This window comes from Petromyzon marinus, chromosome 53 (assembly GCF_048934315.1).
Source record: "Petromyzon marinus isolate PM22_M1 ecotype Great Lakes invasive population chromosome 53, UKy_Petmar_22M1.pri1.0, whole genome shotgun sequence".
Lineage (NCBI taxonomy): Eukaryota > Metazoa > Chordata > Hyperoartia > Petromyzontiformes > Petromyzontidae > Petromyzon > Petromyzon marinus.
The window spans coordinates 553,160-572,628 of NC_133719.1; the positions used below are offsets into that span (position 1 = coordinate 553,160).

Genomic DNA, 19,469 nt, shown 5'->3' on the forward strand with positions numbered 1-19,469 from the left:
CAGGCTAGGGAGTTAACATCAGTACCTGGTGCGATGTGTAAACTTCGCCACGAGGGAGACAAAGGCGGCCGGGCGTGGTGCTGGCCACCCAACCCCTCGTGTGCCGTGCCGGCCTTCATAGGTGCTACTTGCTAACAGCACTTGACTCGACAGCCTGTAAAGACTATGCTGGGGATCTCTGTCTTTCTCTCCCCCCTGCCCGTGTCTCCTCCCCATCGCCAACGGTCGAAGTGTTTAGCAACACTCCCGAGGCGATCGCCGATTGCCAATATCTGCACCATCGCCAACGCTCCAACCCACTGCTGGATGATGCCCTCCCCACAAGCCATTGCCATCCCCACGGCCTTGTACCACTACAGGGAGGCGCAGCGCCTCGTAGGAAGAAGCCCCCGGGTTCGATCCCCGACTCGGGCACCTCTCCTCCCTAGAGGGGATGCTTTTACACACCGCACCAGGTATTCATTTTGAGTCGACCTAGGGGAGGTCCAGGAACGTGAGCGGGATTCGAACTTCGGTCGCAAGGTTCGTAGCGCAGCGTGCTAACAGCTACGCTACCACACCCCACACAATTTTCACGACCACCATCATCACCATCACAACCATTACAACCATCATCATCATCATCGCTACTACCACCAACATTGTGACCACCACCAACGCCACCACCACAGCTGCAACATACTGCTACAACCGCTGTGTTAATTTGACTAAACCGCTGCCTTTGTGCGCGTGGTATTTGTATTCGCCTCTCTCCCCGTGTTCTCCGCGGGCGTCCTCCGGTTTTCTCCGCTCTCCTCCTCCCATCGCGAAAAAACCCGAGCGGAGTTGGAGGCATCGCCGCGGACGCCGCTCACGGCACACGGTAGAGCCGCATCCACTAGGCGGCCCAACAACCCCTCAACTACGCACACTGTGTGTGGCCCTGGGGCCAGTGGTGGAAATTCCACATTCCCATGGCAGCGACCACAAATTAGAATAGGCCATAAAGAAGGCTGTCTCTGGTGTAGCTCTATCAGTTTCAAAGACAATGCATATATATTATCAGAGCATGATAATTTTCATGTTATGCCAGAAGTATGTGGTTAATACAGACATGATGCCTTGCAACAAGTGTATATTTGGTGTTTGAACATCTTAACATCTGTATTAGTGACAGAAAGGGTAAAAACCCTATTCTTATATATCCCACAAAGTGAAACTTTAATGACCCGGCAGGGATGATGATTATGATGGTAATGGTGATGCGGTGTGCGTGATGACTGTTGACAGCACACACACAGCGAGACAGCACTCACACACATAGCCTGACAGCACCCACACTCACAGCCTGACAGCACACACACGCACAGCCTGACAGCACACACACACACAACTTGACAGCACACACACACAGCCTGACAAAACACACACACACAACTTGACAGCATACACACAGCTTGACAACACACACACACACAGCCTGACAGCACACACACAGCCTGACAGCACACACACAGCTTAGCAACACACACACAACTTGACAACACACACACAACTTGACAACACACACACAAGGCCTGACAGCACACACACACAGCCTGACAGCACACACACAGCCTGAGAGCACACACACAGCCTGACAGCACACGCACAGCCTGACAGCACACACACACACAACTTGACAACACACACACACACAGCCTGACAGCACACACACACAGCCTGAGAGCACACACACACAGCCTGACAGCACACACACACACGGCCTGACAACACACACGGCCTGAAGAGACTCACACTTCCTGACAACACTCAACACACAGCCTGACAGCACACACACACATAACTTAACAACACACACACACACATCTTAACAACACACAAACACAGCCTGAGAGCACACACACACAACTTAACAACACACACACACACAACTTGACAGCACACATACACAAAGCCTGACAGCACACACACACACAACTTGACAACACACACACAACTTGACAACACACACACAACTTGACAACACACACACACAACTTGACAACACACACACACAACTTGACAACACACACACAACTTGACAACACACACACACAACTTGACAACACAACAACAACCGCCATTCGCCACTAAGTGGCGGTGACTCCACCACGACGCTTGTGCTAGGCCATGTGGACCTTGAGGCCACGTGAAGTGTCGAACACCCGCGGGCAGGAGGTCACGGGGCAGACCCAAGTGCCACGGGTCGACTGACTGAGATGACTGGCTGATGCACCACCTGTGCCCCCTACTGTGCCAACCTGCTGTGCTTTAGCCACCCGGCGCTCCGCTCGTTGTTGTGAGCGTCGCTCCTCCGCCCTCCGTTGTTTTTCGAGGGCGACTGCCTCCAACTGCCCAGTAGCGTCCTTCACGAGCCTTCTCCACAGAGGCCGATCTTGACACCGCTGGTACCAGTCATCGGCAAGTCCACTCAGCTCCACGTCCTCCTGTACCACATCACTCCATCTCTTCTCTAGCCCGTGCCGCGCCCGTTTAGCCCCCTCGATCCGGCCGAACAAAAGCTGTTTCGGCATGTGGTGGCTGGGCATGCGGGCTACATGACCCAGCCAACGTAGCCTTGCCTGCCGGAGCTCACCAATGGGACCTTGCCCAGATCTTTCAAAGATTTGTGAGCTCCTCACACAATCCAGCCTGGTTAAACCCAGAATGGATCGTAGGCAGGCTAGCCTAAATGTTTCTAACCGGCGAAGATGTTCCATTAGGGGGGTCCACGTTTCGCAAGCGTAGAGAAGGGAGGGAATGACCGTGGCCGAGAAGACCTGAAGCTTAGTGCGGATCGACAGACCAGGTAGCTTCCACACAGCGTTATGCAACCGATGAAAAGTTATTGCCGCTCGACTGATTCGGAGTGAGACCTCTGCTGTTAAACTGGAGCTGGTCATAAACACACTGCCCAGGTATGGGAAACTCTCCACTCTCTCCACAACTGCCCCATCACCGATTGGGAGTTGTGCGGTGGAGTGTCCGATGGTACAAAATACCCAGGCAGGTGCTTAGTTTTGGTGGGGCTGATGGTAAGGCCCCATCTCTTAGTGGCACGCTCCAGTCTCAGCAGCAGCGTCTCCAACTCCTCCTCTGAATGAGCAGCTATTACCAAATCATCGGCATACATAACGTGGTTGAGCAATAGGGTGCCATCCCTTGACCGCACCCGGGCATCGATCAGCCTCCCATTATATCTGTACCATATGGAGATTCCCCCGGTACAGCTATTGAAAGCTTCACGAACTACGTGGTCAAAATAGATGTTAAATAATGTGGGAGCCAGAGGAAATCCCTGTCGCACCCCAAGGTGTACAGGGAATGGCTCTGACTCCCGGCCACGTAGTTTTACCCGGGCCCGCTCACCATCATGAAGGTCCCTAATGATCGTGAGCACACGCACACCTGTCTCCCACGCCAGGCGGGACGAGACGGCGTTGCCACAACCGCCCGACCGCCGTCACCCTGACTCCCCATCAGCCCCATGTCGGTGTCCCTCCCCCCCCAGGCAACATCAGCCCTTCCCCCGCCAAATTTCTCTCTTCCAACCAGAGGCAAACCGGAACAAAACAAGAATCACAAATCAGAAGCAGTCGGAGCTCAAGGCTGCTGCTCGTGCACCATCAGTGGGGAGTGGCGGGGGGGCAGTAGGGAGGGAGGTGGGTCAGGGTTGTGATATGGGAGGGGAGAGGGAGGGAGGTGGGTCACGGTTTTGACAAGTGGTATGAATTGGGCAGTGGGCGCGAGGCCACGTCACACTGGCACTTCTCCGAACGATTTCTATTCATAGACCGCGTTCGTTTCCGCACAAGGCGGGGGAAGTGGCAGTGTGAGTGAGAGACAGAAGGAGGTGGGGGGGGGGTGTTTGTTTGACACGGTGGGGAGCGCACATGGTGCATCTGTCAGTCGCCTCGGTCAGCCAACCCACAACGCCCAGGGTCTGTCCCCCGTGACCTGTCGGTAGCAGAGAGCCTCACACGCTTCACGTCGCGGTGTTCGAGTGAGCGTCTTCATGAGTGTCCGTGTGCGCGTCTGTTTTCCCAACTGCGCCATCACCTCGTGAGCTGCACCCTAACACTTCAAAGACAAAGATCGCCCCGTATAGCCTCAACAGACTGTTGGGGCAAGTCCTGTGAGAGAGAAGCAGCACCTATGAAGGCCGGTACGGCACACGAGGGGGTGGGTGGCCAGCACCATGCCAGACCGACTTTGTCTCCCTCGTGGCGATGTTTACACACCGCATCAGGGACTCATTTGAGGCTGAGTCGACATAGAGGAGGCCCAGGACCGGTTCATATAATCGTCACTGATGTTGCCCGTGAGCGAGAATCGAACTCGGGTCGCAGAGTTCACAGCGCAGCGCGCCAACCACTACACTACCGCTCCCCACACGTCCACACACAGACGCGCATACGCGCAGGGAAGCGCTTCTGACGACCACACTGTTGTTGCTAGCGTGACTTCCACAAGGTCTGAGAAGATTGCCCCGTTTCTTGGCAAGGGTCTGGGCGTCCTTCAAAGTCATCAGCAGCCGCCACTGTTTCACGCGCGGCCTCGCCGAGCATGGGCTACTTAGGGGGGCTCGTGAGCTGGGAGCGTGTGGGAAGCTGCTGTTGTAAAGAAGCAGCTCTCTTTCTCCACCATGACCGCCCCAATAGAGGAAGTGTGAAGTCTGTGCGTACAGGACGGGGACCTAGAGGGTGTGCGGAGAGGGAGGGGTGGTGGGGGGGGCGTGCGGAGTGGGGAGCTTGGAGGGTGCGTGAAGTGCGTGGCGCGAGTTATGTGTGGCATGTGGAGTGTGGTGCGTGGGGAGTGGTGGCGCAGCGGTTAGCATGTTGTGCTACGAACCCGACGACTCGAATTCGATTCCTGCTCGTGGCCACCAACACAAGTGACCATCATCTGAACCAGTTTTGGCCCTCCCCTAGGTTAACTCAGCCTTAAACGAGTACTCAGTGTGGTGCGAAAACATCGGTGGCCTGGCGTGGTGCTGGCCACCCACCCCCTCCGTGCACCATGTCGGCCTTCAAAGGTGCTCACTAACAGCACTTGCCCCATCAGCCTGTTAAGGCCACACGGGAGACCTTTGTCTTTGCGTGGTGTGTGGAGAGGGAGGGGATGGGGGTGAGCTGAGACGCGCGGATTTCCGTCTAAAGTTAGGGCCGCGCGCTGAGCACCCTCCCGTACGCAGCGCGGTAGGGGCACGCCGTCTAAGTGGTAGTAACGTTGAACCGTGCTCATCACTGGGGCGGGGGGAAGGACAACAAACTAGCACACAAAAAAACTAGGAAATGGGTTTTAAATTCCGTATAGTGGTGTAGTGTATAGTGCAGTGTGTAGTGTATAGTACAGTGTGTAGTGTATATTGTAGTGTATTGTGTAGTGTATGTTGAACGTCTCTCGCACCGTGCTAATCGGAGGTGCGGATTTCTCACGCGTGAAAGGCTGCAATCTTCCACCACCACCCGCATCTATAATGTCTCGGTGGACAGAGGTGCGGGGGAGGGAAGGGGGAGATCTAAGAAGGAAGAGGGTTCAGAATGGGGTGCTGCAGACATCCCTCGCCGCTGATGCAAGCCATGACCAGGATGCGAACTGGGGTTGAGAATGCACCGAGACACGGCTGCTGGTGCCGTCTGACCACGGCGTGACAAGCGAGGCAAAAACAGAAGACGTAGAGCAAAAAAAAGCCAAAATACAACCGAAGGGGCCCTGTGGTTGATGGGATGTGCAAGGACGACCGTCGGTGCGTTTCGTTACGTCGAGGGGATATACGTGGGCTGGAGGAGAGCGGGAGGGGAGCGGGAGGGGAGCGGGAGGGGAGCGGGAGGGGAGCGAAGCGGGAGGAGAGCTGGAGGAGAGCGGGAGGGGAGCGGGAAGAGAGCTGGAGGAGAGCGGGAGGGGAGCGGGAGGGGAGCGGGAGGGGAGCGGGAGGAGAGCGGGAGGAGAGCGGGAGGGGAGCGGGAGGGGAGCGGGAGGAGAGCTGGAGGAGAGCGGGAGGGGAGCGGGAGGGGAGCGGGAGGGGAGCGGGAGGGGAGCGGGAGGAGAGCGGGAGGGGAGCGGGAGGGGAGCGGGAGGGGAGCTGGAGGAGAGCGGGAGGGGAGCGGGAGGGGAGCGGGAGGAGAGCTGGAGGAGAGCGGGAGGGGAGCGGGAGGGGAGCGGGAGGGGAGCAGGAGGAGAGCTGGAGGAGAGCGGGAGGGGAGCTGGAGGGGAGCGGGAGGGGAGCGGGAGGGGAGCTGAGTAGTCCTGCGCCACCCTGGGGCTGTCCCCGGCTCCACCCGGCCCCTTGCTCTTTAAACCGCGGAGCGCCGGGGCCAGAGCTCCCGAAACGCCAAGCTGCCAGGAACAAACAGCACTCTCACAGGGTGAATTAGACGAGAGAGCAGTGCAAAGACCTGTCGTGTAGTAAGTGGGTGGGTCAGTGTGTCGGTGTGACCTGCAGTGTGGCGAGTGGGTAGGTGATGTGGTGTGTGTAAGCGGATGAGTGGGTGAGTGTGTGACCTACAGTGCGCTGAGTAGGTGAGTGTGTGGGTGGGTGAGTGGATTGGTGAGTGCGTGGTTGTGATCTGCAGTGTGGTGGTGGTGGTGTTGGTGGATGAGACGACAGAGGTCAGTGCCTGGTATCGACCTCGACACGGGTGGACATCGGGAGTGAAGCTCACGGCGACCACGGCAGTAGCAGTGGTAGTAGCGATAGCAGAGTGAGCGGGAGGCAACGGACCACCCTCCGGTGAGTTAAGCCTCAGCAGGAGCAGCAGCAGCGACAGCGGAAGAATGCACAGAGACGTGTGGAGAGACGCACGCTGGGAATGACACCGAGAGACAGAGGAGCAAGCGGAGTAGACGGTGACCAGGAGTGAGGGCGCTTGGGCAGGATGTGCCACGGGCCAGGAGGGACGGTGGACGACTTGTCAAGAGTAATGATGGTGATGACGGCAGTGATAATGATGGCGGTGATTGTTACCACGATCGCGGTGACCAATCGATTCCCTCTCCAATAATTTTCCACGATCGATCTAAAGATAAATATTTTCAGAACGAATAAAAATGATGAATGAGATCGTGGATTCACAGGGTGTGGCTGTGGTGGAGGCTGCTGCATTCCTGCCGGAGGGGAAGCCGGGGTCCCCTCCCCTTCCCAGAGCTCAAGCTCACTCCTACACGCACCAAAGACAAAGGTCCCCTGTGTAGCCTGAACAGACTGTTGGGGCAAGTGCTGTTAGCGAGGAGCACCTGTGAAGGTTAGCACGGCACACGAGGTCGTGGGTGGCCAGCACCACGCCCGGCCACCTTTGTCTCCCTCCGTGGTGACGTTTACACACCGCACCAGGTACTAATTGTTGAGGCTGAGTCGACCTAGGGGAGGCCCAGGACCGGTTCAGATAATCGTCACTGATGTTGGTGGCCGTGAGTGGGACTCGAACTCGGGTCGCAGGGTTCGTAGCACAGCGCGCTAAGCGCTCCCCAAAAACCACCACCACCACCACCCCGAACACACGAACACAGTGTCACGATAGCCGATCTCAAGACGGGAGCTAGAGGGAATACCTTCTGTCTGGCAACTTGAGTGGCAGATGGGGGGAATGGGGGGGGGCCCGGGGGCAGGGTGTGGCTGGGAGAGTGTGAGTAATGGGGAGCGGTGGCGCAGTGGTGAGCACGCTGCCCTACAAAACCAGGCCACCCGAGTTCGATTCCTGCTCATGGCCACGACCAACACCAGCGGCGAATATCTGAACCGGTACTGGGCACCCCCTAAGACGACTCAGCCTGAAATGAGCTGGCCACCCGCCGCCTCGCGTGCCACAGTGCCGGCCTCCATAGGCGCTGCCACTCGCTAACAGCACTGGCCCTGAGAGTTTAATGCTGCACGGGGGATCTTTGTGATGGGGGACCTAGGAGGAAGCGGGGCGGAGGGGAAGAGGGGGAGCAGCTCCAGCCCCCACGTGTGGCGTGTGAACCAGCCCAGACGCGTTGCCAGCTCAGAGGTTGTACCGCCTCTGTGTCGTTCACGTGGGGGCTTGTTTACTCACTACGGTTGCGAGGCACGGGGCCCAGTCCCACAAACGCCAAGCGACCAGCAACAGACAGCACCCGTATACATAAGAGTGTGTAAGGGATGTCAGGGGAAGGATTCCCACCAAAAGGAAGGGGGGAGTGGGACGGTGACAGTGGAAGGAGCAGGTGAGGAGATGTGAGAGAGAGAGAACGGGCCGGGAAAAGGGGGATAATTGGCAGGAACCGGATCGAGAAGGCTGGGGACGATTGTGGACTGGGGATGCACTAAAAGACGAACCCCCTTCAACCTCGTGTCGGCTCTCCTTTACAAGTGTAACACAGCGGTCAACAGCGGCTGTGCTATAAATATGGTCCATTGCCCGAAACGTTGCCTCTTACACGCAGTATTCCTTTGAAGGCCACAACGCAGTGCTGTGGACGAGCGTCCCGAGGGCGCCACTGTGGCTATGAGATGTTAACTACCTCGCCCGGTATACAGGAGGTCGTGGGTTCGATCCCGACCCTGACGCCTGCTGCTGTATATTTGGAGTTTGCGTGTCTCTCTCTCTCTCATCACGTTGATTAGGAGATGTTAACTACCTCGCCCGGTATACAGGAGGTCGTGGGTTCGATCCCGACCCTGACGCCTGCTGCTGTATATTTGGAGTTTGCGTGTCTCTCTCTCTCATCATCACGTTGATTAGGAGATGTTAACTACCTCGCCTAGTGTACAGGAGGTCGTGGGTTCGATCCCGACCCTGACGACGCCTGCTGCTGTATATTTGGAGTTTGCGTGTCTCTCTCTCTCATCATCACGGTGGCTATGAGATGTTAACTACCTCGCCTAGTGTACAGGAGGTCGTGGGTTCGATCCCGACCCTGACGACGCCTGCTGCTGTATATTTGGAGTTTGCGTGCCTCTCTCCGTGGCCGCGTGGTTTATCCCTCCACATTTAGAATCAACATCGCCACGCGTTTCGTGTTAGCGGGCTATACGTTTACAAACGATAATGATGAGCCACGTGCTTGAGCGATTATTTGTGACCAGGTTGCTTGTTAAAAAAGAGCTACATAGCTCAGTGGCCCTTACCTGGTAAAATTAAAATAATTGTTGAGTTTAGGAGACGCTGATGAGTTTGTTACCCGGATAACTATGATGATGATGGGAAGAGTGAATCTGAGAGTGCAGTAGTGCGAGGGAGGAAGCCGAAAGGGAAGTCGTGTGACCTGTAGTGTGGTGAGTGGGTGAGTGAGTGGGTGAGTGAATGGGTGAGTGAAGGTGAGTGAAGGTGAGTGAATGGGTGAGTGAAGGTGAGTGAATGGGTGAGTGAAGGTGAGTGAAGGTGAGTGAAGGTGAGTGAATGGGTGAGTGAATGGGTGAGTGAATGGGTGAGTGAATGGGTGAGTGAAGGTGAGTGAATGGGTGAGTGAATGGGTGAGTGAATGGGTGAGTGAAGGGGTGAGTGATTGGGTGAGTGTAGGTGAGTGAATGGGTGAGTGTAGGTGAGTGAATGGGTGAGTGAATGGGTGAATGAAGGGGTGAGTGATTGGGTGAGTGTAGGTGAGTGAATGGGTGAGTGAATGGGTGAGTGAATGGGTGAGTGAATGGGTGAGTGAAGGTGAGTGAATGGGTGAGTGAAGGTGAGTGAATGGGTGAGTGAATGGGTGAGTGAATGGGTGAGTGAAGGTGAGTGAATGGGTGAGTGAAGGTGAGTGAATAGGTGAGTGAAGGTGAGTGAATGGGTGAGTGAATGGGTGAGTGAAGGTGAGTGAAGGTGAGTAAATGGGTGAGTGAAGGTGAGTGAATGGGTGAGTGAAGGTGAGTGAATGGGTGAGTGAAGGTGAGTGAATGGGTGAGTGAGTGGGTGAGTTAGTGAGTGGGTGAGTTAATGAAAAGGTGAGTGAATGGGTGAGTGAAGGTGAGTGAATGGGTGAGTGAAGGTGAGTGAATGGGTGAGTGAGTGGGTGAGTTAGTGAGTGGGTGAGTTAGTGAGTGGGTGAGTTGATGAAAAGGTGAGTGAATGGGTGAGTGAAGGTGAGTGAATGGGTGAGTGAATGGGTGAGTGAAGGTGAGTGAATGGGTGAGTGAAGGTGAGTGAATGGGTGAGTGAAGGTGAGTGAATGGGTGAGTGAATGGGTGAGTGAATGGGTGAGTGAATGGGTGAGTGAAGGTGAGTGAAGGTGAGTGAATGGGTGAGTGAATGGGTGAGTGAAGGTGAGTGAATGGGTGAGTGAATGGGTGAGTGAATGGGTGAGTGAGGGGGAGAGTGATTGGGTGAGTGTAGGTGAGTGAATGGGTGAGTGAATGGGTGAGTGAATGGGTGAGTGTAGGTGAGTGAATGGGTGAGTGAAGGTGAGTGAATGGGTGAGTGAGTGGGTGAGTTATTGAGTGGGTGAGTTGATGAAAAGGTGAGTGAATAAGTGAGTGGATGAGAGGGTGAGTGGACGAGAGAGTGAGTGGATGAGAGGGTGAGCGGATGAGTGTGCGAGTGAGTAGGTGGACGAGGAGACGGGTAAGCCTGTGAGCAGGCGAGTGAGTAGGTGAGTTCGCGAGCGGTGGTAGAGATGGCTGAGTCAAGCTGTGACCTAGAGTCCTCAACACGGGTGGAGGATGAACGGGAGAGTGAGTATCATGGGAACAGTGACCAAGGTAGTAGTAACAAGAGCTGACTGACAAGGAGGAGGCGAACTGTCTGTGTAGATATCGTGAGGTCAGACACCTTTACATAAAAACAAAGGTCCCCTGTATATCCTTAACAGACTGTTGGGGCAAGTGCTGTTAGCGAGTAGCAGCACCTATGAAGGCCGGCACGGCACACGACGAGATGTGTGGCCAGCAATACGCCCGCCCGCCTTTGTATCCCGAGTGGCGATGTTTACACACCGCGCCAGGTACTCATTTGAGGCTGAGTCGACTCACACACACACACACGTGTCCACACACACACACACGTGTCCACACACACACACACGTGTCCACACACACACACACGTGTCCACACACACACACACGTGTCCACACACACACACACGTGTCCACACACACACACACACACGTGTCCACACACACACACACGTGTCCACACACACACACGTGTCCACACACACACGTGTCCACACACACACACACACGTGTCCACACGTGTCCACACGTGTCCACACGTGTCCACACGTGTCCACACACACACACACGTGTCCACACACACACACACGTGTCCACACACACACACACGTGTCCACACACACACACACACGTGTCCACACACACACACACACGTGTCCACACACACACACGTGTCCACACACACACACGTGTCCACACACACGTGTCCACACACACACACACGTGTCCACACACACACACACGTGTCCACACACACACACACGTGTCCACACACACACACACACACGTGTCCACACACACACACACGTGTCCACACACACACACACGTGTCCACACACACACACACACGTGTCCACACACACACACACACACGTGTCCACACACACACACACGTGTCCACACACACAGACACGTGTCCACACACACACACACACGTGTCCACACACACAGTGTCCACACACACACACGTGTCCACACACACACACACACACGTGTCCACACACACACACACGTGTCCACACACACGTGTCCACACGTGTCCACACACACGTGTCCACACACACACACACACGTGTCCACACACACACACACACGTGTCCACACACACACACACGTGTCCACACACACACACACACGTGTCCACACACACACGTGTCCACACACACACACACGTGTCCACACACACACACACACGTGTCCACACACACACACACACGTGTCCACACGTGTCCACACACACGTGTCCACACACACACACACACGTGTCCACACACACACACGTGTCCACACACACACACACACGTGTCCACACACACACACACACGTGTCCACACACACACACACACGTGTCCACACACACACACACGTGTCCACACACACACACACGTGTCCACACACACACACACGTGTCCACACACACACACACGTGTCCACACACACACACACGTGTCCACACACACACACGTGTCCACACACACACACGTGTCCACACACAGACACGTGTCCACACACAGACACGTGTCCACACACAGACACGTGTCCACACACACACACACGTGTCCACACACACACACACACGTGTCCACACACACACACACACGTGTCCACACACACACACGTGTCCACACACACACACACACGTGTCCACACACACACACACGTGTCCACACACACACACACACGTGTCCACACACACACACACGTGTCCACACACACACACACGTGTCCACACACACACACACACGTGTCCACACACACACACACGTGTCCACACACACACACACGTGTCCACACACACACACACGTGTCCACACACACACACACACGTGTCCACACACACACACACACGTGTCCACACACACACACACACGTGTCCACACACACACACACACACGTGTCCACACACACACACACGTGTCCACACACACACACACGTGTCCACACACACACACACGTGTCCACACACACACACACGTGTCCACACACACACACACACGTGTCCAAACAAAGACCAAGACCCCCCAGTATAGCCTCGAAAGACTCTTGGGACAAGTGCTGTCCCCACACGCGGACACGTGCTGTCCACACACGCGGACACGTGCTGTCCACACACGCGGACACGTGCTGTCCACACACGCGGACACGTGCTGTCCACACACGCGGACACGTGCTGTCCACACACGCGGACACGTGCTGTCCACACACGCGGACACGTGCTGTCCCCACACGCGGACACGTGCTGTCCCCACACAGAGACACGTGCTGTCCCCACACGCGGACACGTGCTGTCCCCACACGCGGACACGTGCTGTCCCCACACGCGGACACGTGCTGTCCCCACACGCGGACACGTGCTGTCCCCACACAGAGACACGTGCTGTCCCCACACAGAGACACGTGCTGTCCCCACACAGAGACACGTGCTGTCCCCACACAGAGACACGTGCTGTCCCCACACGCGGACACGTGCTGTCCCCACACAGAGACACGTGCTGTCCCCACACAGAGACACGTGCTGTCCCCACACAGAGACACGTGCTGTCCCCACACAGAGACACGTGCTGTCCCCACACAGAGACACGTGCTGTCCCCACACGCGGACACGTGCTGTCCCCACACAGAGACACGTGTCCCCACACAGAGACACGTGTCCCCACACACAGACACGTGACACGTTATCACCGAGCTGCGAGTTTGTCAACATGGATTGATTCCGCGAGACCGCTCGTACGATTCCCATTTCCTAAGGATAGAACGCGTGGAATCGCGCGTGTGCAATCGATCATGTCGATTCTCCCGCGTGTGCATCCACAGCACCGCTGGCACCCTTCTCCGAGTTGCATTGCCCGTCAATCACTCTGAACAGCAGCAACACCACCACCAGTCACCACCACGAGTCACCACCACCACCAGTCACCACCACGAGTCACCACCACCACCAGTCACCACCACCACCAGTCACAACCACCACCACCAGTCACCACCACCACGAGTCACCACCACCACGAGTCACCACCACCACGAGTCACCACCACCACGAGTCACCACCACCACGAGTCACCACCACGACGAGCCCCGTGGTCTCTCCATGCAGTGGAGGTCGCCACAGACTCCGCGCTCTCGCTGAGCGCCGCGGTGGAGGCTGCCGCCGTGACAGCGCTCGCCCCGCGGTGGAGGGGGGGGGCGATGTCGCGACACTCACCCCGGGCTGGGGGGGTCCACGACGTCCCCGCTCGCTCCCCTGCCGGAGGGAGCTGCGCGTCCACTCGGGGCTGGCGGTCCTCGTCTTGCTCGAGGACTCCGCGCCGAGTGCGCATGCGCAGGGCTCGCCCCCGCCAGCCCCTCCCCCTCACACCCCGGCACCCCTCCCCCAACCCCACCCCGCGACCCCTCCCCCCGACCCCTCCCCCCGATCCCATCCCCCAGTCCCCTCCCCCCGACCCCTCCCCCCGATCCCATCCCCGCGACCCCTCCCCCCGACCCCTCCCCGCCACCCCTCCCCCCGATCCCATCCCCCAGTCCCCTCCCCCCGACCCCTCCCCCCGATCCCATCCCCCAGTCCCCTCCCCGCGACCCCTCCCCCCGACCCCTCCCCGCGACCCCTCCCCCCGACCCCTCCCCCCGATCCCCTTCCCCGTCCACTCCCTCCCCCGGCAGCGTCCAACAGCAGCTGTGCTATAAATATGGTCCATTGCCCGAAACGTTGCCTCTTACACGCAGTATTCCTTTGAAGGCCACAACGCAGTGCTGTGGACGAGCGTCCCGAGGTTGCCGAGGGCGCCACTGTGGCTAGGAGATGTTAATTACCTCGCCTGGTATACAGGAGGTCTGTGTCTCTCTCTAATCATCACTGTGGCTAGGAGATGTTAACTACCTCGCCTGGTATACAGGAGGTCTGTGTCTCTCTCTAATCATCACGGTGGCTAGGAGATGTTAACTACCTCGCCTGGTATACAGAAGGTCTGTGTCTCTCTCTAATCATCACTGTGGCTAGATGTTAATTACCTCGCCTGGTATACAGGAGGTCTGTGTCTCTCTCTAATCATCACTGTGGCTAGGAGATGTTAATTACCTCGCCTGGTATACAGGAGGTCTGTGTCTCTCTCTAATCATCACGGTGGCTATGAGATGTTAACTACCTCGCCTGGTATACAGGAGGTCTGTGTCTCTCTCTAATCATCACGGTGGCTAGGAGATGTTAATTACCTCGCCTGGTATACAGGAGGTCGTGGATTTCGATCCCGACCCTGACGCCTGCTGCTGCTGCTGCTATTTGGAGTTTGCGTCTCTCTCCCCGTGGTCGTGTGGATTTGTCTCCAGCTCCTCCGGTTTTCCCCTCCACATTTAAAATAAACTTCATCACGCGTTTAGAATGCGTGGCTGCTATAAATGTCCACGTGATTGGCCTCTTCGTTGGTCTATCATTTGTAATAGCCAGGTCGCTACGTAGCTCAGTGGGGCTTACACCTTGTAAAATAAAATAGTTTAAAGTTTGTTGCGTGTGGGGATTGTTGCATCGTGCGATTCTGAGAAATGGCAGAGACTTTTGGGAGTGAGGCCTTCATCCAGCAGTGGATCGATGGTGTGTCATTCGAAGAGTATCGCCACTGAGCCTCCACCGAGTCTCAATGCCCCTTCTTCAGGGTCGACTCAGCCTCAAATGAGCACCTGATCCGGTGTGTAAACATCGCCACGAGGGGATTCATACTGGTAGGAACCTCCTGGTTACACCAGCCCACAGGGGATTACAGCCCACAGGGGATTATTGTGTCCGTCCGTCCGTTGTGCATCCAAAAATGGGAGGGGTGGGGCTGGGTGGGGAGGGGCTGGGTGGGGAGGGGCTGGGTGGGAGGGGTGGGGCTGGGTGGGGAGGGTGGGGAGGGTGGGGCTGGGTGGGAGGGGTGGGGCTGGGTGGGGAGGGGCTGGTCACCCCGTGGTGCCCTTATAAAACTCAACGTTTAACCTACTCACGCCGGCTTGTGCCCGCCCTCACAGTCGGGCATATTTGCGGAATACACCACGTGGTGCCATTGACCCTGGCCATTGACCGAGCAACCCAACGTTCCTAGCAGCTCCCTCCGCAGGAGAATGTGTTAATGCGGCTGGGCGTGTCTGCTGGCCACCCACCCCCTGGTCTGCCGTTGCGGCCTTTGTCTTTGATCCCAATTGAGTGACCTGCAGGGAATGTTTCATCATTGGGGATTTACCAGTTCCACTGTGGGTGTGGGTCTAGCTATGAGATTAACAAAGACAACTCAAAGAAAACCCTACGCAGGACAGGGGGAGAGAATACAAACTTCACACAAAGAGGTGCCCGGGTCGGGAATCGAACCGAGGTGATTGTTGCTGCGAGGAGGCGCCGAGTGTCTCCACGGCGCCACCACGCGGCTGGACAGAGGCGATGGGAGGGAATGCCCGAGTGTGGCTTGGCTGCAGCCGACTCTCTGTCGCCTGAGACCGCTGCCGGGACAAGAGCTGTTTGCGGGCAGCACCACGCCCGGCCGCCTTTGGCTCCCGAGCGATGATGTTCACACACCGCACTGGGTAGTCATTTAAGGCCGAGTCGACCTAGGGGAGGCCCAAGACCGAATCAAATGTTTACTGTCGTGGGTCGGTGCCGGGTTCGTAGCGCAGCGCTAAACCACTGCGCCACCGCTCCTCCCCATGACGACAACAACAACAACCCGCACCCACAGCACTCATTTAGCAGTGGAGTTACAGCACGCGGCGCAAGCGAATGAAAAGTTTTATTATCAAAAAACAAAACGGCGATGGCGCACAGTGCGCGTTCGTTCTCGACTTGCAGAGCCACTGCCTCCTGGGAGGCCTTTGGTGGTTGTGGACAGAGTCAAAGGTCAAAGGGTTCAGGCCTCGGGCCTCCAGTGGGCACGTGGCGTCGGGCCCACGACCCCCAAGCCGGGACCCCGCTGGGGCACGGCGGAGTTCGCGCAGTGGCACAAGCGAGGATCAACTTATACACTCACCCTCATCCACTCACCCTCATCCACTCACCCACTCAAAAACTCACCCACTCAAAAACTCACCCGTTCACCCACTCACCCACCCACTCACCACACTGCAGGTCACAACCCACTTCTCTTTCGGCTCCCTCGCGCGGCTCCACTCTGGGATTCCCTTTCACCACCACCATCATCATCGTCGTTATCCGGACAACAAATCAATTAACTGATCAACGTCTCTTAAACTAAACTAAAAGTAAACTATATTTTAACCAGTTAAGATTCACTGAGCTCCGTAGCTATTCTTTTCAAAAGCCACATGCAAATTGAAAGCAGTCAAATACTGTACTCGAAACGCACGTTGATTGTAAATGTGGAGGGAAAAACCAGAGGACCCGGAGAAAAATTCACGCGACCACAGGGAGAGAGAGAGACGCGAATTCCAAATATACATCAGGCATCGTGAGGGTCAGGCTCGATCCTACCACTTCCTGTACACCAGTCGAGGTTGTTAACATCTCCTCGCCACCCACACCGAGAGTAGGGCGCATCCGCTCCTAGACGCCTCCACCACCACTACCAACCACACTCACCTCACGCTCACAGACAACCCTCAGATTATTTGTATTACCTGGGAAGGTTTCACGGAGTCTCAAGGCCCTTTTTCAGGAGGGTCCTGCCAAGTTTTGACAGTAGGGGGCGTGGGGAGGATGTTACTGCTGATGCACGTGATCCTCATTGAGTGATTGCAGGGAATGTGTCAGCATTGGGATGTGGTTTGGCCGATACCGCTTTCACTGTGCATGTTTATCTATGGGAGGAGGAACGCGGAGAAACCGGAGGAAACCCACGCAGAAGAGGGGGAGAGAATACAAACTCCACTCACTCACTGTAGAACAGGAGAGAGAATACAAACTCCACTCACTCACTGTAGAACAGGAGAGAGAATACAAACTACACTCACTACAGAACAGGGGAGAGAATACAAACTACACTCACTCACTGTAGAATAGGAGAGAGAATTCTAGATTTGAAGCTTTCGTGACTGCAAGGATTCATACTCTTTGGTTCTATTCGGTAAAGTCACGTAGGTAAAAAATAAAACAACAAAAATCACAACGTTTCGGCCACAACACAAGTGGCCTTCATCAGGTGAAGGGGACCGTACTGTCACGAGGACAGCGTTGGAGTGAAGACAGTCCAGCCCAGGTCGCGTCCTTTTAAGCTGTGTGGGAGGAAACGAAACGTTTTGACAAAGGAATTAGCATAAAATGACCGAAAAGCACAAGAGGACCGGCACGGTGGGGGGGGGGGGGGGTTTACAAATGTAGGTGTGAAGTGAAATAAGCTTCTATTAAAGTTTGGTATATGACTATTTGGATAAATACCATTGAAAATTAGTTTAATGTTTGGTATGATTTAGAACATCTTTCCAATGGTTGCTTAATTTGAAACCATCTTCTCGGTTGAAATTGTGTCTGTGTTTGTAAATCTGAATTGCCTCGTGGATAAATCTCTGATGAAAACCCGTGGGTTTACAAAGGACCTTGGTATCGGAGAAAACTATATCGTGATCACCAACAGCGTTGTAACAGTGGTCAGCTACGGCAGAAGAATTCGTTCTGCTGCAAGACCCCCTAGATTCTATGGTCTCCCCAAGATTCATAAAGAAGGTACCCCACTACGACCCATCGTATCCACGATCAACTCCCCTACCTATAAGCTAGCACATTTTCTGTCAGATACCTTGCTACCTTTCACTGGCAAGACCTCCTCAGCAGTACTTAACTCAGCCCAATTGGTCTCTATGGTCAAAGACGTTGTACTGTCCCCTGACGAAATCCTTGTCAGCTTCGATGTGGTCTCTGTTCACCAAGGTCCCAGTACCTGATACCATTGAAATAATTGAAAATTTGGTACAACATGGACTAGACCCCGATACACCTGCGCTGGTTAGGCACTGCCTCACCAATACCTACTTTACTTGGAATGGCACCTTCTACAAACAAAATGAGGGTACCCCCATGGGTTCTCCCTTGTCACCAGTGATAGCCAATGTTTTCATGGAGAAATTTGAATCAGACGCCATCCAGACTTCCACCCTCAGACCTTCCCTGTGGAAGAGATATGTAGACGACACTTTCGTCATTTGGCCACATGGCCTCCCAGCTTTAAACCTTTTCCTACACCACATCAATTCTAGACATCCCGCCATCAAATTCACCATGGAAGTGGAGAAAGATGGCAAGCTGCCATTCTTGGATGTTTTGTTTGAGAGGAGACCTGATGGCTCATTGGGACATTCTGTCTACAGGAAACCCACCCACACAGATTCCTACTTGAAACCTGATTCCCACCACCACCCAACTCAAAATAATTATCTCATCAAAACGTTATACCACAGGGCTCATTGCATTTCGGACCAACACCACCTGACCAGTGAATTAAAACATGTACATCTGGCCCTCAAGAGAAACGGATACTCTGACCGTACCATCCACTAAGCTGTTTCTCCCTCCATACAGAAACAACCACTTGATACTCCGATCAAAACCATCACACTACCATATATAGCAGGCGTTACTAAAAAGATCTCCAAAATTCTAAACAAACACAAGATCCTGGTCCCGTTCAATACAGTACACAAAATTCGTGATCTGATCCCATCCGTGAAGGATGTCATTCCTGACTTACAGTACCCCGGGGTTTACAAATTGAGCTGCACTTGTGGTGATTGCTATATTGGGGAGACGAAACGACATGTCTCTGACCGAATTCGCGAGCACAAATCAGATCTGAAACACGGCAGAACGAATTCTTCTGCCGTAGCTGCCCACTGTTACAATGCTGTTGGTGATCACGATATA

At 55.3% G+C, this 19,469-nt stretch overlaps 1 protein-coding gene across 2 annotated transcripts in view; it reads right to left on the bottom strand.

Annotated features, from left to right (window-relative positions):
* The window catches only part of LOC116953843 (uncharacterized), a 40,047-nt gene extending 26,064 nt beyond the window's left edge, over nt 1–13,983 (bottom strand). For both annotated transcript variants that reach the window (XM_032974103.2, XM_032974102.2), the window contains exon 1: nt 13,845–13,983. In XM_032974103.2, coding sequence (XP_032829994.2) covers nt 13,845–13,959 — 115 coding nt within the window. In that variant the 5' untranslated portion in view covers nt 13,960–13,983. The remainder of the gene's footprint in view (nt 1–13,844) is intronic.
* Between the last annotated feature and the right edge of the window lie 5,486 nt (nt 13,984–19,469).